This window comes from Trachinotus anak, unplaced genomic scaffold, assembly GCF_046630095.1.
Source record: "Trachinotus anak isolate AG129_WGS33_773 ecotype Australia unplaced genomic scaffold, CSIRO_AGI_Tana_v1 ptg000011l, whole genome shotgun sequence".
NCBI lineage: Eukaryota > Metazoa > Chordata > Actinopteri > Carangiformes > Carangidae > Trachinotus > Trachinotus anak.
This window is the reverse complement of record NW_027273862.1, coordinates 5,613,743-5,636,651: the sequence shown is the minus strand read 5'-3', so window position 1 is coordinate 5,636,651 and position 22,909 is coordinate 5,613,743. Positions and strand designations below refer to the sequence as shown.

The 22,909-nt window shown below is 42.5% G+C and overlaps 1 protein-coding gene across 6 annotated transcripts in view; it reads left to right on the top strand.

Annotated features, from left to right (window-relative positions):
• The window catches only part of LOC139628454 (A-kinase anchor protein 13), a 105,546-nt gene that overhangs the window by 57,854 nt on the left and 24,783 nt on the right, over positions 1 to 22,909 (top strand). For 4 of the 6 annotated variants that reach the window (XM_071490129.1, XM_071490126.1, XM_071490128.1 and 1 more), the window contains exons 11-21: positions 5,463 to 5,608; positions 8,004 to 8,365; positions 10,533 to 10,580; positions 12,418 to 12,480; positions 13,413 to 13,590; positions 14,038 to 14,137; positions 16,804 to 16,846; positions 17,039 to 17,150; positions 20,333 to 20,492; positions 22,370 to 22,437; positions 22,552 to 22,618. In XM_071490129.1, the coding sequence (XP_071346230.1) occupies positions 5,463 to 5,608; positions 8,004 to 8,365; positions 10,533 to 10,580; positions 12,418 to 12,480; positions 13,413 to 13,590; positions 14,038 to 14,137; positions 16,804 to 16,846; positions 17,039 to 17,150; positions 20,333 to 20,492; positions 22,370 to 22,437; positions 22,552 to 22,618 (1,347 nt within the window). The remainder of the gene's footprint in view (positions 1 to 5,462; positions 5,609 to 8,003; positions 8,366 to 10,532; positions 10,581 to 12,417; positions 12,481 to 13,412; positions 13,591 to 14,037; positions 14,138 to 16,803; positions 16,847 to 17,038; positions 17,151 to 20,332; positions 20,493 to 22,369; positions 22,438 to 22,551; positions 22,619 to 22,909) is intronic. The other 2 variants (XM_071490130.1, XM_071490131.1) reach the window with 2 other exon arrangements.

Sequence of the window (22,909 nt, the reverse complement as noted above, 5' to 3'; positions counted from 1 at the left end):
AGCTGCTTGCATGGTGGCAGACTCTGTGTTGTTATTGTGTAAGGAATAACAGTCTATCAGTGAATGGAGACTAGTTTCAGACATGTTTCAAAGGTCAGAAGACTCCAAATGATACTTAGTTATAGAAAACTAGAAACTAATCTATACTAGTGAGGCAGGAAGTTGACCTTTGTTTTGAAGGTCATTGTAAATGATCTGACTCAGAAAAAATGACTCACAAAGCCTCTCATCTCAAGGTCAGGCTAGAGACCCCAGTGATGCTCTGCTTGAGGGTTATCGGTCAATGTTTAACCGAACTGTGTAGCCAAGTCTGTCGTGAATGTTTTCTGTTTCTGTTTATATCAAAAGCAAGTTATACTGTATGAATTATTAAGTATAGGCACAGTAGCAAAGGCAACATAGAAGGAACTCCAGGTCACTTGATCTTGTTCAAAACCTCAGAAAACAGAAATTTGATTTCATAAGCTTCTTCACGTGTACAGAACATAGTTGGTGGTTTAGGACGGACTTGGCTCAGCATCCCATAATACAGCTGAGTCATGCTGCTGCTTTACACTGCTGTTGCTTATTACATTTATCATGGGTGAAGCCGTACTCTTGTTGCTCAACTCAGTTCAGTAACCCTTATTTATACAGGAGGAGACACGCTGGGTGTGCCATGGGTTCAAGGCCAAAATAATACAGCGAGAAAACAAAGATATAGGAGTAAATCAAAGTGAAGGTTTAAATTATAGTTTAGTTAAGTGTACTCTCTAAAATGTGAGCAAGGAAGACAGCAGAGGACAGATTTTTATTTCAGTGGAAAATGAGAGGCTTTGTGTCAGCAGCCTCTTGACAAAATTATGAGGACTTTTAGGTAGGTATTTCAACCTTTTTTAAGGTGATTGTTTTGTTTTGCGAATGTGTGTTGCTCAAACTAACACACTGAACAGCACATGGTAATGTGATAGCTGATTATGAGCTCATTCAGTTCACCCTACAGTGCATTCGGAAAGTGTTTCCCCTCAGGTTCTTGGACACCTCTCTTAGCAAGGCCCTTCTTCCCTGACTACCCAGTTTGGCAGAGTGATGGAGGGAACCTTCAAGGCAGCTAATTTTTTTTATAGCACTTCCTCAATTCTGTGCCTCAACACAATTGTGTCTCTGAGCTCTGCAGGCAGCTCCTTCCCATCATGGCCTGGTTTTTGTTCTGATATGCATTGTCAGCTGTGAGACCCTCTATAGACAGGCGTGTGCCTTTCTAAATCATGTCCAATCAGTTGAATTTTCCACAGGTGGATACTGCGTTTGAATACTTATGCCAATGTGATATTATATATATTATATTTTTTTAATAAATCTGCCAATTCTCTTGCTTTGTTATTATAGTATATTTAATGTAGATTGATGAGGGAAAAAATTTTGAGTAAAGCTGCGACATGACAATATGTGAAAAAGTGGAAGGGGTCTATTTTCTGAATACTTTCTTCATGCTTCAAGAAAACAAAACCAAACAAACAAAAAAAAAACATTGGTGCAGTACAACTTGTACTGGGTGTGTGGAGCTTTGTCTTCTTGGAACTGTGAAAGTCAGCCCAAATCTACAAAGAAATTTGCACAAAATTAACACACAATGTTCTTACAAAATATGAGGAAGTAAAAGGTAAAAGAAAAAAAACGAAACAAAAAGTTTTATCTGTAAGTGCTGATATTATCAGCAGGACAAAACACTTAAAGTAGCCTCAGTGGTGACTTATCCCGACGAACACGATGGACATGTGCAGAGAAGGGTGTTTTGACAAGGGAGGCATGATGGATACTTTATCTCTTCTGTTAAGAGACTGGATGATTTTTTTTGATTATATAAACGTTACAATTTTTATTTTGCTGCCGTCATCTAACAAAACACACTTCTCATGGATTCTTCTATTTTCTTTTCCAAACATTTTAACCACACTGAAAACTGAAAACACCACCGACAGTAACTGTTTGGACAGACAGCAACTTTTGATTGACCTGAGTAGATGCAGCCTCAGCACGGTAACGTACATGCTGTGAACTGTACCTGCGTGTTTTACCATGACAGTACGGTGATATGAGGCTTCTATAACTTCTCTATCTTGGTCAGACATTTTTGTCAGTACTTTCTTTCACTGCTGATGCTCTAGAAACTGAAGCTTTTTCTGCTGCTGACCTCGTTTGGTTTCTCTAAACAAAATGAGTGATAGAAAAAATATATATGTTGCACTTTGGTTAATGTAATGTCTACAGTTGTGTGAACTGATTTACACTTACCAACAACCTCAACCACCCACTCACTCATCAGAGGACTTTACACCTGTTCGCTGTGCCTTTTCTGTGTGTGTGTGTGTGTGTGTGTGTGTGTGTGTGTCTGTGTGTTTGAAAGAGAATGAGGGAGACAGCTGTCAAAGCTAACAGTCCCCCGCTAGTTTTGGTGGACAGGTGTGAGGGGCTGGAGTCCGAGGAAAAACTCCCATCATCCACTTTGGTCACCACCACTTAACACTCTCCCAACACACACACGCACGCACACACACACTCAGGCACGTTTCACATTTACATTTTGGTATCCATCCACAGAGGAAGAAAGACCAAATGAAGAACAAAGGCTGAAATGTTTTTGCATTAACTTCCACAACCACTGTGGTCAAGGTTAAGCTCCGCTGCAGCGCTTTAGTCAAAGGTCAGTGTAGTTTTCATGCTTGGACTGTAATCTTATCCACCATAATGTAAAGGCCTCTGATGAAGTCATGAGGTAACACTCTCTATAATACATACAACATAATACAAAAGGCCTGTGTGCAGTATTCAATTTGTAGGACTGCAACAATTATGCCTGTGACCTTTGCACTGCAGAAATTTTCAGATACTTTTTCCTAAGAGAAGAAAACAGAAATATTCCTCTGCCTGTCGTATTATGGCCAATAGAGCTCTACATTAACGTTAATTTCCTCAATAAGATTTAAACCGCTGACACTTCTGAAATGATCATATCTCTGAAAATTCTGATTCAGGATTGAACATTAAGTCATTTCTCTGCTCTTTCAAGCTGTGAAATTATAAATGATTGATATTTTCTAACATCCCTTCTCAAATCTGTGCAGCACTGCTCAGCTGAGATGTGAGTTGTAACTCCAGTCAGATATTAGAGCAGCTGATGAGTTCGTTCTCTCAAGTTGAGAATGTGTTAATTAGTCAAATCAGTCTGGTAATATGTAGAAATCCTGATTGTGTGCCCCGTTTGGTTGCTTATCCATGCAGTGTAGCAGTGTACTGAACTGTCCGGCTGAGTGACAGACCACTCCCACTGCAAGACCCCATCCCACCTCCCTACCCCCCCGATGGCCCCTTCCTCAGAACAGCTGACTTGAGCTGAATTTTTGTAGCTTCATGTTTCTTCCAGCCTCAGGATTCCCTGAGCAGCTTTCTGCTGTGGCCCACGCGATAACATGGTAACATGACGGCCAATCGTGAGCTCACTCAGGACCTGCTCTGCTTCTTCAGGCTTCAAGGAAAGAAAAAAAAAAGGGGGTTGGTCAGGCACAACTTGTGGTGTTCAGACCTCAGAGTGTATCGTGTGTGGTCGGCCCTAAGTGGTTTCTCAGCTTTGTAGAACGACAAACTAGCTGCTGTCACACACAAAAAAACAGACAATCTCCTGTCAGCTGAGCAAGGTGCACAAAGAATTTTGTACAAATTTTACACACAATGTTCAAGGAAAAAAAGGGTAAAAGGAGAAGAATAATGTTTTATCTGTAAGTGCTGATATTATCTGCAGTGGAAAACAGTTAAAGTAGCTTCAGTGGTGACTTATCTCAATGAACACTAAGGAAATGTGCAGAGTTTTGAGACAGTGAGGCCTGATGGATACTTTATCTTTTTATCTAAATTTTTTTACCATATTCATTGTCACACGCTGGATGATATTTTTTTTGTTTGTTTGTTTTTTTGTACCATATCTTTTTTGCAATTTTTCTTCTGCCGCACTCATCTAACAACACACACTTTTCCCCCTGAATTCTTCTTGGCTTCCTTTTTCTTTCCCAAACATTTTCAGTCATTACTGCTGTGGATGATGTCAGTGTTAGAGCCTCATTCTACCCAATTAGACACACAGAATCCAAATGATTGAGCTGATGAGCACTCGGACTGTATGCACAGACACACACACACACACACACACATGCATTCACATACATACATGCACAAATGGAACTTCCTCCTGCTCACATGAGTTCAGGGAATGTAAAATGTTCCTGAGGGATAAAGAATAACTTCCGCTTTTCAGGCAGAAATAGACACAAGAAATGATGTAAAATAACAAACTGGGTCAATGATCTCATCCAGTTGTTCTTGGCAGCTGGCTAAAGTAAGCCGACTGGTATACATTTGTGGCTGGGTACAATCTTCCTCTTTTAGTTTGCTCAGGGGTTATTATCTGTACATGTCCTTACATGTACAAAAAAAAAAAAAAATCACAGCTTGTTACATAAGAAATGTTGCTCTCTTGTCAGACATTAGTGTGGATTGCTTGTTATTCAGTAAGTGGACTTGAAAAAAAACATCTGACAGACTGTGTGCAAACTCAGAAACGGCTCATGGAGGAATAGTGGCTATGGCGAAGAAGCACTGGGGCTTGATGAGAAGCACTGACCTGGGATTTCAGGCCGAGGGTTTAACAGCGAGAGCAGTCTTTTAAAGCTGCTTTTGCGCCTCGAATGTATTAAATGTGATACGTCGCTAGCTTTGATCCAGTTAGGAAAGTGACTGACTCAAGTGCACATCGCTGAGGCTGACACTGGGCTCAAAACTGTCTGCATGATGTCTCTAATTGCTACTCACCAAACAACTGTTAAGTGAAGTGAAAATTACTTTTAACTTTGAAGTGAATACAGAAAACACTGCAGAAGGCCCTTTTTAAACATCGGTGACCTGCTGGCCCCGGGGTGACTAATGGTATATGTGATGCTGCTCTGTCATAAAAACAGTCTTTCTGCTCTCTCGGCAGCGTCAATAGCATTTTGAGTTGTCATTCTCCCTAAGTGAGATCTTTATTTTAGTTAAAAACACATAAACAGTAATTGTTTGCCTTTGCAGTTCGGCACAGAGGGCTTCAGGGAGGACAGTCGGCCATTGATCTGCCAGGCTTTTCACACCTTCTCAGATTCCCAGAAGTCTTTTTCAATTAATGTCGAACAGACCTGCTTGTGTTTTAGAGCCGGGAAGGAAAACATATTATTTTGGAAACATGGTGTTTTTCAGTTTAACAGCTGAGCGCTCTCAATTAAAACAGCATTAATGCTGAATGTGACTTTAATCACACAAAGAGAATCTTCTCCTGATTAAAATGTGAATGTTTCTTCTGTTATCTGTATGTTTTTTTTCTGATAGTTCAAGTTAAACTGTTTGACATTACTCCTCCTCTCTGTATCTGATTAACACATTATTGTTGTGTCTTTCAGGATCCTCACAATCTTCAGCATTTCCCAGTTTGCCCAGTAGGACCAGCAGTACCACCAGTTGTCCCTCGGCAGCTCACAGAGATTCTGGTAGCGACATAGAAAGCTTCCTGAACGCAGAGCCGGGTTACGACAGCATCTTCAGAAAGGTCTGAAACCGCTGCCGGTGGAATTTTCTCTCCGTCGCTGGGGTGGGGAGGGAACGCATCACCTCCAGGGCTGGTTTGCCAATTAGACTGTCCTTACACTTGGGGAAATTACACCATCCACTCTATGAAAATCAGTGTTGAGGCGTCCTTGAATAGTTAACTTAAATTATAAGTGCATTTATGTGGGGTGAGCAGATTGGTGGTTTAAAAAACAAAACAAAAAAAAAAAACAAAAAACAAGAAAACATAGTCCCTTCATGTGTTGCTGCATAAGTTTGAAGCAGCTTGTTACAGAACCCAATAAATAAATGTAAAAAAATAGGAGAAAGTATTTTGACTTTGATTTAGCTCCTCTGGCTGCAGTCCAAATATGCAGCACTCTCATGTTGAACAGCAAGAAAATATTTTGTGTTTGCCCCTGCAACTAGTCCTGTAGGGATTATATACTATAAATGAAGTGGCTGTTTTGTCAGTCTGTGCTTGGCTTTTTTATTTATCAGCACCCAAGGCTGAGATGCCAAACATCTACTAAGCATCTTTTTAAGCCAGTAGCTCCACACTGCTGCTGGGGAGGTGCGAGCCGTGGTCCCTGCTGTCACTCTGCTGCTACTGAAAGTCTGTTTGAAGCCAGGCGCCCTTTGGTTAAAGTTGAAGCACTTGTATTTCTCACTTTCTGCTGTGTTGAGCACTGGAAGCGTGCTCATGGTAATGTGAACTGTATGTCCTTTTTGTTGTAAATAACAATGGAAAAAGTCGGCACAGGGAATATGGGCTGCCTGGAGTATACAGTAACATCTGCAGCATCCTGACCCTCAGCATCATGACGCTGTAGACAGACAGTGATGGCCTAAATGTGCCATGAAGTCAACAAGCTTTGATTCCAAATAAAGACCCCAGCAGCTGATTGAGTTTTATTGAGAGAGGATTAATGTCTTCACTGCTGAAAATCTCTTTTCCTTTGCAAGATGCAATACTATACATTTTTTCATATAACTCTAAGGAAGGTTGTGGCAGTGATAACATGTCAGTTGAGTGCGCCCATTTGCCCTTAAGCAAGACATTATAACTTCAAATGCTCACTAATTATACTGTGCAAGGATATGAGCAGCATCTTAAAGTCAAAAATGTAAAGTATAAAAATCAGCTGCATCCTTCTACTAGCTCTAAAGATAAGTCATGTGACTCACAAACATACACTGCAGCCACATGCACTCTGAACGTACACACACACGTAAATTCATGTGTTCTCTCACTCCCAGAGGAAGTTGTGTGCCCAGCATAAAGCAGATCTTTCTTCCCGGCTCTTTCAACAGAAGCAGCTCTATGCTCAGCTCTCACGCTGCAGCTGGCTGCACAATAGGCCCAGTTAAAGCTCACACCTACAAATTAACTCTAAATGGACCGTCCCAAACCTGTGTGTGTGTGCGCGTGCGTGTGCGCGCAGGAGCACGCACACACGCACAGGAGCACGCACACACGCACAGGAGCTCTTTCCCACCAGATCCAGGCCACAGTGCATTTATCAGGATTATTTGTTTTCATAGTTGTATTCATAGCTTATATTACAGAGCTGTCAGACCAGTCAAGGACAATGCAAGGGTCCCAGCATGTTTGGCCTTCTCCACCATAAATGTAGCATTTTCTCATTTGTAAAGATTCATATTAGTTGACAAATATACAAGCTGAGTCCTTCAACAGCGATGGATAAACCTTACTTAGACTATAGTATACAGAAACTTGAAAACACTTTCCTGGGAAAGGTTTGTTTTCACAAGGTAGCCATCATTTATTGGTGCTTGTTTTAATGTCAGTGTTGCTATAAAGTGGCTCTGGCTCATTATTCCTAAGCCTCGCCATTTGGTCCTAATTATATCCCATTCCTGTGGGTTAAATAGCTCTTCCAGCATTCTTCAAATTCATCTCCTGCTTCAGTTAAGAAATGCTGATGGATGTGCTGTATAACTTGACAGACTGGGTAATTAACAGTAATGTTAAGATCTGTTGTTCTATTTTTTTCTATTCTATGCATCTGATCAAACAGTGAAACTTGCTTCATGGAGGACCATAAAGTTCGTGTCCAGGCTTAAAGCTTCCACTTGTCTAACACTGACAGTTCTAGTTGTCTATAGTTATAGTTCACTCTCCACTGAAGCACTTGTTGATTAACTGTAGGATGGAAGTGAAGACTTAAAAAAAACACATCTGGTCCCTGAAATAGTAAATCAGTCAACATTTCATCAGAGTCTGGCATTGAGTTCAGTTATTTTTGAATTAATGAAGCTGTTCTTGTGGCTCATGATAAACCATCATTTGACAGTTCCCTGTAGGTACACAATGCTGGGCCGTAGGGCTTTTGAATAATAATTTATATTATTTTGTATTTTATTGTCTGCAGAATGATGAACCAGTGACAGGAGGAGACAGTGCCAGCGAGGTTTCCGTCTCCTGCTCCTCCACAGACGACACTGCTAGCGTGGGTCCATCCAGCTCCAGTCCCGAGGGCAGCCAGGGCCTGGGCTGCAGCTGGTACCCGGAGGAGGGCATCCGGCCTGGGGCTGCTACCTCTGCAGGACTGGATGGTGGAGGAGGAGCAGGAGCAGCAGGAGACGCTGAAGAAGAGGCCAAAGACAGAGTGACTGAGGTGCCGCGACGCTCTTGTCTCCTCCGGAACAGCATCCGCTCCCTGTCGCCTCTTCGCCGCCACAGCTGGGGTCCTGGAAAGAACAACGGAGGCGACGCAGAGATGAACCAGAGGAGGTGAGACTGCAAAGGGATCTAGATTATATTCCATTCTTGAAAATGAAGAATTTCTAATTATAACCTGGATGAAGTTGAATAGATTTTGAGAAAGCAGTGTCACTGCTGCTGGTGTTAGTCAGTAGATGACAGTAGACCTGATGTGTGCAGATGTCAGTATTATTAGCTTGTTGATGTCACTCCCTCTGTGCCATGTTGAGTTTTTCCTCTTCCTGCTGTGACCAGCTGTGCTGCCATTTGTCTGGTGTTGGTAGGGAGCTACAGAAACCGTACACACACGGGGACAGAGATACACACCTCGACGTGAACACATGCACACACGCTCACTTTATCATGTGCGGTAGTCATCAGTTAACACGTACTGCTTCACCCTTGTGTTGACACGTCAACAACGTTAATGAAGACAAGAGAATAAACACCTTGACATGTATTTTGTTTTCTGTGCTCTAACAGCGGTCTGTCAGAATATCTGCAGTGTAGCTGCCTGTGCCACGATGTTGGGGAAACAACAGAAAAACAGCTGCTGTAGGCTCTTATGTTTATGATATTCAGGTTTTGGAGAAACAGCCATAAACACAGAGCTTCCACATGTGGTCTTTCTTTAGAGTTTAACTAATGACAGAGAGTGGGGATGTTTCTAACAACTAATTTCCCTGACGATTAATCGGAAATTTAAGACTAGAAAGAACTTAAGACTAGTCGACTGGTCTGAAAGTAAGAAAACACTCAGAAATCAGTCAAACTTACCACGGTGAGCCGCGTTACCTTTGCAGATTGAGCGGGATCTTAGCATCTGCGGGTAAACCATGACTTGTTGGTTTGCAGAGCGTAGCTAACATTAGCTGTGGTACCACCAGCAGCCCAGCAGCCAGTTTACTCTTTCACAGCCTGCATAGAACCTTATTTTCATTTTGTTGACCAAAAGTTTGCCAAACCGCGCTGCTTTTCATGATGTTATCTGCCCTGCTTTCCACCTTGCTTGCTCACAACATCCGGGCACTGGCACAGGGAGATGTCTTATCCTGGATGCAACAGTTAACGACATTGTACATTAATAAAATATTAAGAATTAGTTTAACTGACTAGTATTTCTGGTGCCGTCTAGCAGTAACAAGCAGACCAATCAATTACCGATATGAGGCGCCTTTATAGATAAACATGGTCTGGGGATAATCAGGCAGCTGAGGCACATGAGAAGTTTCTGCGACAATAGAACTATAATGTACGTCTAAAGCAACAGGAAAATCAGTGCAGTAAGAGTTAATCAGTGACACAAACACATGGCATCACCACTTCCTGCTTAATTTGTCCCCTTCTACCGTTCACTGACATTTTAAAGGAATAATTTCACATTTTGGGAAATACGCTAATTTGTTTTCTTGCCAAGATTAAAATGAGAAGGTCATGCCTGTACAATAAATCTGTCAGCAGCTAATTAGCTTGGCATAAAGAGTGTAAACAGAGGGAGACAACCAGCCTGGCTCTGTCCAATGATAAGCTAGTCCACCTAATAGCACCGCTAAAGCTCACTCACATTTTGTCTTGTTCGTTAAATCCATACAAAAATTGTGAAAATGTTTCTTTACGGCCGGTAGTGCACGGGCTTTTTTCTTCACTGCCAGTGAACACTGCCAACATAGTGTGGCACATTATCCCTTGTACAACTGTTAGTTACTGTTAGCTTTATACTTATTTGTGACTCTGTGTCGGCGGCAGGTGCTGGTAGGTGGATTCTGTCCTCCACAGGCTAGCAATGTTTTCAGTGTTTATGCTAAGCTAAACCAACAGTTTCCTGGCTCAGCTTCACGTTTAATGGACCGATATGGGAGTGGTATCAATTTTCTCATCCAACTCTTGGCAAGAAAGCAACAGAGTTTTCCAAACTGTAAATTCCTTTAAGATCATTACTCTGAATAAATGTCAGTGTTACCACTCCAACATGGCGGCGTGTGCCTCAGAGCTTTATTCACAGACAGTAGCATATATCTACTGGTAATAGTACCAGTAGATATATGCAGCCTGCTAAAAAGACTAGGGACCCATCATTAAGTAACATAGTTTATTAATTCATTCATCATGCTCTTATTGCCCTGCCCTCCCCTCATATCCCGATTCATCTCACCCATCATGTACCACTTCCTGTCTCTTTCTCATCCATCACCTCCAGTTCCATCCGTAGCCCTGGTGAGGGGAAGCCGACCTTTCACAGGAGAAGGTACTAATGAATCACATTCATCAGTTCATGTATTGTAAAGACTGAGTTGTTGCTAGGCGATGTGCAATGAGAAAATTAATGTAGGTGTAGCCTTCATAGTTCTCCCACTTTTTAATGTATGCTTGCTGAACTGCTGCTGCATTGTGCTCCATCCCTGCAGGCTACTGGCCTGAAAAATGTTGTTCTCGTTTCACCCGTCAGAATGTGCAAGAAATACTGTGGCAAATAGATGGTTGAGACACACTGGTGTTTTGTATTGCAGTGGTAATAACAAGCAGCCGCACAGAAAGAGGGAAGAGGGGAGTTTAGCTCTGCAGGCTCAGAGGACTGTATTGGCCAGAGATTGAGAACAGGGTTTTGTTGTTTTTTTGTTTTTTTTGGTGTAATAACTTCCTGTAGGGAGAGGATTCAAGACTGCAAAGACATCAGACGAGTTTTGAATTCAGTCCTGGAGGAGACAGTGTGCCACTGCAGTGAAAACAGGGTAGAAGTTGTGCTGGTGTTGTACAAAATTGTTCTAGATGCAATTGACTGTATGAAAAACTGCACAGAGGAAGCAGTAAGGAGTGTGGAGGCCAGTGTCGTCCACCATCAAGTGATCTTGATGCTGAGTGGATAAGTTGTTTTAATTGTTTAGGACGAGCCAAACCCCTCTCCTGTACTTGACATGAAGGTTGTTGAATATGAAGCCGATCTTGCAGCTGTAATTGGCCAAAGCCTCTGTAGCTCAGGCTGCAGTAGCGGCAGTCGTAAGTTTAGTGCAGTGTCAGTTTAGTCTAGTTCTTCAGGAAACCAGCGACATGTCATTTTCAGGTTTCTGCCTTCTGGCATGAATGCAGTGAAGCTGATCCTGGATGGAGACAGAATGAGATACTGAGATAAGAGCAGGATCTTAATGTTACAGTACAGACTGCATTAATCTTTCATCATTCTTATCCCAGTGGGTTCCAGCGGCTCTGGAATGAGCCAATGAGAGAGAGGAGGTCAGACATGCCAGTCAGCAATGTCTTATTTATTTTTAATCTTGTTCTTCTGTATTATTTGGTGTCAAACTGATTCTTATTCAGAAATTTTTGCTGCTGGTTATTCTTTAAAATTAGCTTTGTTAGCATCACAGCTAGAAGCAGATTGATAATAGAAAAAGGCTGATGCATTGTTGATATTTGATCAATAAAAAAGTTTATTGGCCAGCTTCTTCTCTGTTTTGACATTATTACTTTTTTAGGCTTTGCTTCAACCTTTGAATTTGGTTAGTCAAGAATTGAAGACCCTGTGGTGGGCAACAACCTAGAACGTATTGTATCGTAGACATTTATGTACTGACACAGATATAACTGTGAATGACTAATATCAGCTGCCTCTCTGTCTGTCAGATTAGGAATAAGACATGGCTCTTATAGTCAGAGACCACAGCTTTAACTGGGCCACATCAGATGCTACTGCAGCAGAGTTAACAGGACCTAATGGTGTCTAGGTTATTTGAACAGTACTGCACTTCTGTGAAAAACAACCTGGGCTGAAATTCATTTCCTGTCTGCTATTGATGTCACGATAACACTGCAGCAGGAAATAAACTTGAACACAGTTACAGTATTTATGTTTGACTGTGTGAAGTGGTGTACTGTTGATTGTAGACTGCACTGCACAGCCGCTGTCCAGCTATGCTTGCACATTGTCACTCTCCTCAGACATCCCTGCTGCCCCTGTCCTCTCAGATCCTCTTCTGTCTGCATCACTATTACTCTGCCATTCTTGCTTGTCCACCTTCCCCTCACTCCTCTTTATCTCCACCTCCATCTTTTCTCCTGAATAACCCCTCCACCTCAAACTCTGTTAGCATCAGCTGGTGTCTTCCTGACGCTCCCCACAGCCACGGTGTGGAAGTAGTTAGTTCCTTCAGGTACTGTGTGTGTGTGTGTGTGTGTGTGTGTGTGTGTGTGTGCGTGCTGTTGTTTTTGTCCTTGTCTTCTAAAGAGCCCATGACCTACTTTGAATTGGGCGTATTTACATGCTGCTTGATTTGCATTTGCCGTTGTTGTGGGCATATATACCTGTGTGCATGTATGAATGCCCTGCCCAGTCAGCCAGTCAGTCAAGCAGTCAGTAGCTTCCTGCAGCGGAGAGCTGCTGGTGTTATTCATGTTTCAGTGCCGGGGACCTTCTGCTCTATAGGAAAGTATGTAATAATACTGGCAGGAAGGAGGCCTTAATATGACAAATATAGTCATCTGCATTCACAGCCCCGAGGATAGGTGAGTGCTCCTCCATCACTGGTCACTGATAATCACTGAGTCATGCTTCTTTTGGTCCAGTTTAGGTTCGTGATGTTTGAATGTGCTGGACTGATGATTTACAGGATAATGGAGTGCCATATAGACCCAAGGGCTGGAGATAAGAGAGATTTACTGCTGGAGCTTTAACTATCACAGAGTCCGTCCTGAAGCGAATAGAGCTGCAGCCGCGCAGCATAGCTCATCCTGAAATGTAGCTGTAGTTTTCTTCTCCATAATCATTGTATTGGATTTTTCAAGGCCTCTTATTTCCAGTCATAGATCGATGTAATAGGGTTTGTAAATCACAGCTGCAGAGCTCTCTATGCTGATGCTGATGTTGGAAATCATTGGATGCTGCTGCTTCAGCTGTAAATCTGCACCGGAGCCCAGTGATAACTCAGCTGGCTAAACACTGTGCTGGACCAGCTGTGTGTATGCATGTCCACCAACAGGTGCATGTGTGCATGTCTGTGTGTGTTTGATGCAACACTAGGTGTGTGTAGTGCAGACACTTCCTTCTTCACTGAGGTCGCCTCTCGTCTTCTGTTTGTCCATACAGCTACAGCCTGGAGGGGCTCAGTGGGGGGCCCGAAGAGCTGAGGGGCTCCTCCACCCAGGGGCCCCGAATCCTGGAGCCTTTAAGGATGCCCCGACATGACAGCGATGACAGGGGCTCACTGGTTTCTCTGACAGAGGAGCAGGAGGAGCTGGGGGAGCATGGCAGACTGTATGACCCGGTCAGCTAACACACACACCTGCACACACACACACACAGACTTATCAAGTTTGTCCTTTAGATGTCATATCTTCATTCTGTCACACAGTGGGCCCAGAGGGATCCTCAGAAACATCCTCCGCCTGATTCACATGAGAGGAGAACTAGATTTGAAAAGCTGGTACAAACAACAGTCAGGGGGAAATTTGAAACTTTCCAGTTTGGGGATTAATGAGATTTAATAACATGAATTTCCTCAGGCGGCTTGAATCCACTTTCATTGAATTCAAAACAAATTGTGAACACAACATCAAAAATCATTTGTCTAGTTTCTCCTTTTCGTTTATTGTTCCTGTTTCCCGTTTAGCGGCTGGTGATGTTTTGTTCCATGTTACGTCTGCCTGGTTTACTGCCCTTTTATACTTTGACATTCAAGCTCAGGTTGAACCTTGTGTTTCTCTTCCTGCAGAAATTGCGGCGGTATCGGCCTCTGCGAAGCTGTCCTCCCATGACCCTGCCCCTCACCAAGTCTGTATCGATGCTCGCTATCAGCCAGAGAGACATCGATGGTGAGTGTCAAGTTGAGAGGCTGCTTTGCTGCTTTACCAGTGATCACAGCCAATACTTGTAAACCTCAGCCTCTTTAATCTCTTTAACAATAGATTCCTCTCTGTTATCCTGCTTTGATGTGATAAAATTGCACGAGGTACTCACATGAGTCAATGAAGTGGTAAATATCTCAAATACCAGATTTCAAATTAGCTTCCAAGTGCACTTCACATGATTATTATACGATATTGGATCAGAGGTCATTTTAAAATGTAGAATTCATTATGTTTTCTCAGTATTGATCCGAACAATGATAAGAAAAAGCTATTGTGTAAATGGAAAGATTTTCAGTTGGTTAAAAGGTTGCGGGATAAGTTAGTATTAGTGGAAAGGTTCCCTGTTCCAAGACTTCTTATCATTTCATTTGTTGGGTATTAAAGTTTATCTTTACGTTACTACCTCACATCCCCCGTCTTCACTGCTTTTATAAAATCACTTAAGTGATCTGTTCCTGCTCTGATTCTTTCCTCCCTGCTGCCCCTCCCAGCGGTGGGACGCCTGAAGCGTAAGAGGCGGATTTCCTTCTCTTTCAACCTTTCCCCAATCCTCACCAAATCTAAGTCTCAGTTCGTTTATGGGGATTCTTCGTCTAGTGATGATGACGATAACATAAGTGAGTACAGTAAACGTAGCTGCGGTAGGAAATAGCTGTGATGTCAGAGCCCAAACGCTAGCTGCTCCTGTTAGAGGCGGAGCTCTCCCTCTACCTGCGCAGGACTGCAACCCACAGTCAAAGGTGTCATGAATATAAAAGTCATGATGGCTTATCCTGCTGAAAAAGGTCCAAGGTTGTGTTTTGATCAGGGGACACAGTTACACACTCATATCTTCACACACTAGCAGTTAGCTGAGTGCCCAGATTTATGTCCCCACATATCCACACATGACTGGAAGTATTGTCTTTATGCACCCTCTCTGGAGGTGTCAAGAAGATTTCTGGAGCCACTCACCGAGGATGAAGACAAGGTCGCTGAGGGAAAATTGGCTGCACAGAAAAAACGAATTAAATCCACATAATAGATTATATTGAATATTATATGCAGCCTAAACTTTGGTGCGACCTTTCAGTCTTTACAGTCTCGCACTGGGTGAGTGCTCACTGTAGGATTTATGCTCTTGCAGCTGAGCCTGAACACAGCTAGATGCTGAAGTCAGATGAATCCCAAAAGTTCAGATGCAACAAACTTTTCCTAAGGAAACCACTAATTACTGCTGATATTAAGCTGCTTGTAGTGTAGATGTGCAATTAGACCCAGCTTGTAGTAGAAATCACTGGCCTAGAAAACCCCCTTTCACCTAGGCAGCAGATTCTGTGTTAATAATTCCAGTAGACAGCATTAAATAAGACCTTGGCTTCTCCCGGCCTCTACCCAGCCCAATATTTAGCTGACCTTTACTTAGATTAGTCTTTGGTTTGTCTCTTTGCCAAAAAAAAAAACCATCAGTAGAGAAATAGGAAAATAGTGATAATAAACACGGCAGGTGAGCTGAAGGAGCCCTTTCTTCCCTTCAGATAATGTGAGCCTGTCACCTTTAGTCAAAGCCGCTGAGCCATTCCCTCCCTTTTTCTTATCTGTGAGATATTTCCATTAGTGTTCTCTGTTTTCTTGCTTGTGTTGCTGGCAACACAGGGAGGCCAAGACTTTGTCCTCATTATCCTGTTTTGGGTTTGACTTTCTGATGCAGAGCAGGCGATTCATGCTTTGCATATTTCTGTGTTTTGGTAGAAATTCTTGTTTAGAGAGAGGCAGAGTGGTTCCTTAGAGAAGATGCAGGCCTACAGTCAACTGGTACCACATCAATAGACTGTGGTGATTTTTCTTTTGGCAGAGACTTGAATGTAAGCTCTCGTTTACATGTTTTCTATGTATTTATATTACGTGCAATCAGATTAATCTACAACTAGGTCAGAGATTAATTGAATAGTATCAACATTTTGACAGTTAACCGAAGCCAGGAAATCTGAATTAGAATATAAGGCGAGTCTGGGTGGAGCCTGGGTTTAGCGAGCCAGAAACAACCATCATGGCTTTGTGTGAGAAGCTGAAAAGCAAAGACACGGGAGAAATGAAATGTAATTAGGTGTTGAGATCATCATTTTTTGCGTAGAATAAAAACTGACTTTGTATTTGGAGAGTTCATGAGGTTGGGCGTCTGTGTAGCCAGAAATATTTTGGCGCCAGTATCTAGCAGCCATTAATGGCACTGGATCTAAAGGCAGAGCTGGCGTCCGCTTTTGGCCTTTTTTTCTTGCCACCCTCATCGGTGCCAGAGTCATTTTGCTGTAAGCCTCCACACACCTCTACGAGGGTAACTAGAGGTTAAGTACTGTGCTCAAGGGCATTATCCTGTTCTCTGTCTGGTCCCTGTAGCCAGGACGTGAACTGACAGCTTTCTGGTCTGAAGAAAGGTTTTTTTTTTTTTTTTTATCATCAGGTCAGTAAGGTCATTCAGTTACTTCAGGGAATCCAGGACAACACAGTGGCAAGCGGGAGTTTTCACCACCTTAAATAGAGGCAGGAAGGACAATTTCCACCTTAAATGACAAAAATAGCGAAGAAAAAAGCACTCCTTTCCTATTTATACCACCATCCCATTGCTCACATCCTCTCTTGTTTCTTTGCAGGTATGAGGTCGTTTTCCAGCACTTCTGGGTCACTAGCATACAGGTCAGTCCAGCTCTGCATCTACACACGACCAGAAAACACTTGTGCAGAGAGATTGTTTGAAGCAGAGCAATTCTCAGAAAGTGCGAACAGTTACAACCTGTGAATGTAGCTGTTTATGGATAAAACCATGTGTGTGTGTGTGTGTGTGTGTGTGTGTGTGTGTGTGTGTGTGTGTGTGTGTTCGTGTTCCAGTATATCGGAGGAGGAGCCTGGGCCTCTGCGGAGCGACACTGAGGGAAAGAGTGTGACAAAAGTCAGCCGGACCTTCAGCTACCTCAAGAACAAGATGTACAAAAAGACTCGGGTGAGGGAATGTAGAGTTTTTAATTCTCTTTAATGAAACTGTGGCAACACTTTAAAGTCTACTCTATTTAAATTACCTGACTATATACTATTTACTGCACTGTTTCTCAGAGCAGTGCCTTCATGTGTGCAGCGTGCTTTGTCAAAATTCAGCCTTCATTCATAGCCTCCTCCTCCTTAAACATTTATTCCTTCGAGCGAGGATGACTGAGCAGCAGGCTGCTCTTCAGCCTCTCACTGCTCCGCATTCACACTGGAAGCTGGCCTGTGCTCTCTGGGTGGGTGGGTGGGGGGGGGGGGGGTTTATGTGTCTTGCTTTAGGGCAAGTCAGTGTTTCTTGTGACTTCCCCATTTTGGATTTCCCCAGTAGGTTTGGTTTTGAGCCCACAACATTTTCTGGTGGCAGATTTGAATCTCTGGTGGGAGACGTGTTCAAAGTCATCTCCTTTTCATGTACAGTACAAAGACATGTGAGGCGATTGACCTAAAATGTAATTTCCTGTGAGAATATAGCATTTCTTTCTGAGTGTGTTCTGAGTAATGATAATTTTAAATCCCTTGCACTGACAACAGGATATCTGCAGGTCTGTTAAACTCTTAAAAATAATTGAATACAGTTTCCTCAAAAAGGCCTAGAAGGTATCAAAAAGTCTTAAATTTAATTTACAAAGGTCTTAAATATTTTTCTCTTGCCTGCCACAGATTGTAATGTTAGTTATAAAATGTTTTTGTCTCCAGCTGCAGGCTGTCAGGAGACATTATACAGCTATAAAGTAAAAGTGGGATGGTTGCAACAGTAGACTGTGAAGTGAAGGCAACAGCACCAGACCTACAGCAAATGCCCTAACTGCTGAATGAATTTTTCATATTTAATAGCTTGATCCATCCATGTATGTTATGTTGCTAATTCTTATCATATGATAGAATAATAAATAATTCAAGGCCACATTGTCCCTACTGGTTTTCCATGGTCAGTATGATTGTGAAACAGACATTTACTGTTAAAAAAGTCTTAAATGTAAAATGGTGAACCCTGTAAGTGGGTGTATATAGCTTTCTGAAAATGTGCAGCCCTTGCAAAGACACACTGAGGGGTGAACAGGAAGTAAAACAGGAAGGCGGGGTGAGTTTTGGTTCTATAATCTCTTCTCTACCCTCAGTCATCGCTTTGCTTTTAAAGTGACAGAGCTCTGAAGCCGGGGGCTGCTCGCTGCCTGTCAAAGGTCAAACTTATTGATCAGCGTGATACAGTCCAAGACAATTAGCAAAGCTTTGATGCTCAAATTGGACTCATTTTGGCTGCAGCAGTCCTCGTCAGGCTAATTGGACTGCCTCCATAATTGATAAATGTATTTAGTGACAATTAAAGTAGTCCCCTCAGCAACCACAGTCACTCACCAAATTAAAACACTTCTTTATTGAATTAATGTGAACAAGAAATGAAGAATTGAAAGTGTCCAAATGTGTAAATTATTTTCGACCACTGATCTGGTTTTGGTTGTACTGTATAGATCCAGTTTTTGCACAGTGTCAAAAGTCTGACTGTCCTGGAAGGGGACAGACTGTATGTAGTTTGTGCAGTGTTGTCATAGCTTCTGCACCAGAGCGAAGGATCATTGCAGAAATAGCACCTCCGGTAGCAATCCAGTCACTTCCTCGTTGCAGCTTTTCTGATGTAGGCTCGTTGCTGGTAGCAGCTTCAGCCGCTCAGCCACAGTCAGGGATGTTATACAGGAAATTCACTGGGAGCCATGGATTCTCACTGAGATGGAAAGGCTGGCTGGAGGTAGGCTAACAGAGAGCACTGGTTTCCCAGTCACATTGTGCAGAAAGAGACTGTCACAGTATCATGTTAAAAGTGACTGGTGCTCCCTTCTGGGCTGATGTCTTTTTCCAGTGAAGTCATTGCCTGTTATGTTATTTTTCACTTGAACGTCTCTTTGTTTAAATCTCTGGTTTAGTTGTCACAAGTGTTTACTTCTTCTGTTGTGTTTGCTTGTAGCAAAAAAGAGAGACATACTGAGAGTCTTTGCTCTTTGTGTTTTTCCAGTAACTTGAACTGTTTTTGTATTTTTTAGATAAAAACAGGCCTAATATCTAAAATGATTCTTACTCCATTGAAGAATACTTTTATCAGGCTTCTAGTTCATAGACGTTCTTCAGTGTGTTTCACCACTGGAGAGACAGCTGTTGTTGCAGGAAGTGAGAACGAATGCTGAGCGCTGCAGTGGCTGTAAAACATGCAGGCTCGTTGTGGTCCAGTCAGCCTTATGGTATCTTGAATGGTATGAACCGAAGAGCTCTAGTATGTCGAAGCTCTGTGGTCCCCTCAAACCAAGAGGCCCAGGGCTGCCCATTAAAAGGAGCTGGAAACTCCATTTTCCCATTTCCTCTGGGTTTGGGTGGAGGCTCTGTGATGTAAATCCAAGAGAATAAGAGCTCTGTTCTCCTCTGCATCATTTTTATGGGATTGTGATTCAACGCAGTGTACAGAGATGACCAACAGCTGAGGATGACCTCGTCCATTAATGCAGAGGCAGCAGAAAGACAGCCCTGTTATTGAAAGGTCAAAGATTTGATTCCCAGACAGCGTGTCTCCATCAGTAGTCACTCATCCTGCAGGAGCGTTCCTCCCTGCTCATTCATCAAAACATGGTGTGAATATAAGCTGTGTTGCAATAGCTGAGAAAACAACAAATGTAATATGAAGATTTGCTGTAAATGGTTACTGTTTGTGCTGCTTTACCATCATCTCTGAGATTATAGCAACATCAACAAGTGACATACACCAGTAAGCCTGTAAAACTGATCAACTTATCAGGGTCTTAGAGGGAAAATCCCAGTGTCTTTAACTGAGAAGAAGCTGCCTGAAACAAAAACACACTACACTTAAAACGGCCCCTTAATGAGACATTTTGTTGTTCGCATAAATAATGGATCACTTAACATGCAAAGCCCCCTGCTGTTTAGTACATCAGAGTAATAATGTCGCTCTGCTGGATTCAGATTGGAATTTAACATAATCAGCTGGACAAATGCTCAGATATTGTGTCGATGTCTGCTACATTAGTCCAATATAAGCACAGTCAACATTTAATTGGCTGGCATGAAAGTTTAAGTAGTCACTGAAGTAAAGTTCATTGTTGGTTTGTGTCCCTAACTATGAAAATTCCGTCTGTGCAGGAGAAGGAGCGAGAGAAAAGGGAGAAAGACAAGGAGGGTAAGGAGAAGGACAAGAAGACTGTGAATGGTCATCTGTTCACGGCAGTCAGCATGGGCCACGCAGCCCAGTGTTCCCAGTGCAATAAGGCTTTCAACAGCAAAGAGGCTTACCACTGCACACGTACGTATCTTTGTTCATCTCTCTTTTTTTTTCTTTGTATTGCTCTTTTCGCTTCAGGTTTTGTTCTTTCATTTGGGACTGATAAGTGCTCCTGTTGCTTCAAATCTAATCAAAGGCCATTAAGTGCTGTGATCCTTTATTAAAACAGTTCATCTCATAATTAATTCATTTCGAATCCTAAAATAGAACGAGTTCTCTGCACTGTCGGAAACATACAGTGCCGAGAAAAAGAAAAACATACATCATCGGACCTGAATCACACTGGTCGACTTCCTGTAAAGGCTTAGTCAGTACAGTTTACATTCATATTTACATCTGCAATTCAAAAGTTGAGCTTCACTGTTTTGCTTTGCAGTTGAACAGTGCCTGTTGATGCCTTTGCTGATATAAAGCTTTGTCAACATTAGACAACATTAATAATTTGCATGTTACCATGTCAGCAATAGACCTTTCAGTACGTACGCCTCGTGTGCTGTACATTGGCAGTTTGCTGTAAACGGCTCATACTTGTCTGAACCAGCCTCATGATCTGTATGAAGTAGTGAAACTCCATAAAGGGCTACATCTAATGTCCCCGTCAGGCTTTCAGCACAGACAACATTGTTTTCCACTGATGCAGCAGCAGTAGCCCTAAAGAGGATGTAGTTTATTGCACAAGGCTTTGGCGCAACCCCAGGAAGAGCCTAAAAAGGAGAAACCAGTGCTGCAACACATCACAGCAACACACTGCCCCTCTCAGTGGTCACAGTCTGCCTCAGATACTTCAGACTGGCAAAAACAAAAACAAAAAAATAAAAAAAACAGCTCTTGTTGTGTTCAGTCGCTCTGGTCGAGATTATTGTACCCACAGCCGGTTCTGAGGGTGTTTTTTGGGAGGATTGTACTCGCAGATGTCTGGCTGGTGTCCATTCAGCAGACAAATAACAGTGATCCTTTGTCTCAGATTGGCTGGAATTAGTTGAGCATCCACAAAATACAGTAAAATACCCAATAAGACCATTTAAGAGGAGAAAATCACTGCAGGAACTTAAGATGGGTTTTACTGTGCAGGTTATGGTTTGATATATCACATAGTATATTGGGTAAACACAGTTTTTTTTTTACAGTAACAGCACAGGTTATAGGTGGAAGTGAAAATGGAAATGTGTAGCTGTCTTGTTATTCTTGTCAAGCAACACAGGATTATTTTCTCGCCCAGACTGTGACTGTAAGTGTGTTGATGTAATCCCGAGAGCGGAAATGTCATGTGCACTTTAGCATGGATGACTAGGTCTGATAGTGAGTTCATCGGTTTCACTTGTGCAACACGTCTGTTTAAAGCTTTTCTTGTCCCCACAGTGAAGATTTTGGTGAAGCTTGGGGTGGTTGTTCCTCTTGCTGTCACTTCCTGATCGACCACTGCAGTTGTTCACATGTAGACAAGTTTCTGCTCTTAGAATAGTCAATGAGAGTATGAAATGTAAAGGTTGTGCAGTCGTTTCTAAAGGACAACAGAATAGTCTTTGATTCAGGCAACAGGATCAAATTACAGAGCAGATCTTATTTTAGCAGGCTCACATGATGACTCTTGTTCCAAAATGGTGATTTGGGAATGTTTACATAAATGAAAAATTTCCCATGCAATTGAGTTTTTATGCCTGTGTGTCATTCCTCCGCCTATCTCTTTTTATTTTTATTTTTTTCCCCTTCGTCTATGAGAAGTATTACATCTCGATTGCATCACATGCTTTGCTCCAGTCTGGCTTTCATTAGTGGGCTGGTGGAGTTTCCTGGCCGGCTATGAAAACCAGTCAGAATTTCTAGCCCCCACCTTTCCTCCCCACCTCCATCACCAGGCTCATAGTATTCACTGAGCGTTCTGTTGCTTTTCTTTCCAGACTGTAATGCTTCCGTCCACAAGGGCTGCAGGGACAGCCTGCCTCCCTGTGCCAAGGTGAAGATGAAGGTAAATGTTCCCTCACAGTTACTCCACCAATGATTCTGTAGTATTCTGTTGTCTTGCAGCCAGTATCGATTTGAGCTCGTCATCTATGCTTTTATGCTCTGTTTCTCTGGCCAGTTGCCCAAGCAGCAGTTTGCAGTACCAGATTCAAGCTCTTTTCCTGCAGTCACCATGAGGAACAAATGTGAGTGTCAAACCACCCTGGGATTCCCAGCGTAATTATCGCGGCCTGTGATCATTTGCAGATTCACTGTTGTAATTCTCTGAGCAATTGTTTGCACCAAATGTGGCAAAAAGTTTAGTTTGTGCACTTTCACTCTGAAAACAACTTCTTCCTTTTGGGCTCTTTTGTGATCCAGAGATCAACATGAGTGTTCCTCACTGGAAATCCATCAGTACACAGGATTCGATGTTTCTGTTTCTTGTGATAATAATTCAAAGTTAAAGAGAAAGGATTTCTGTGCAGGACTCCCTA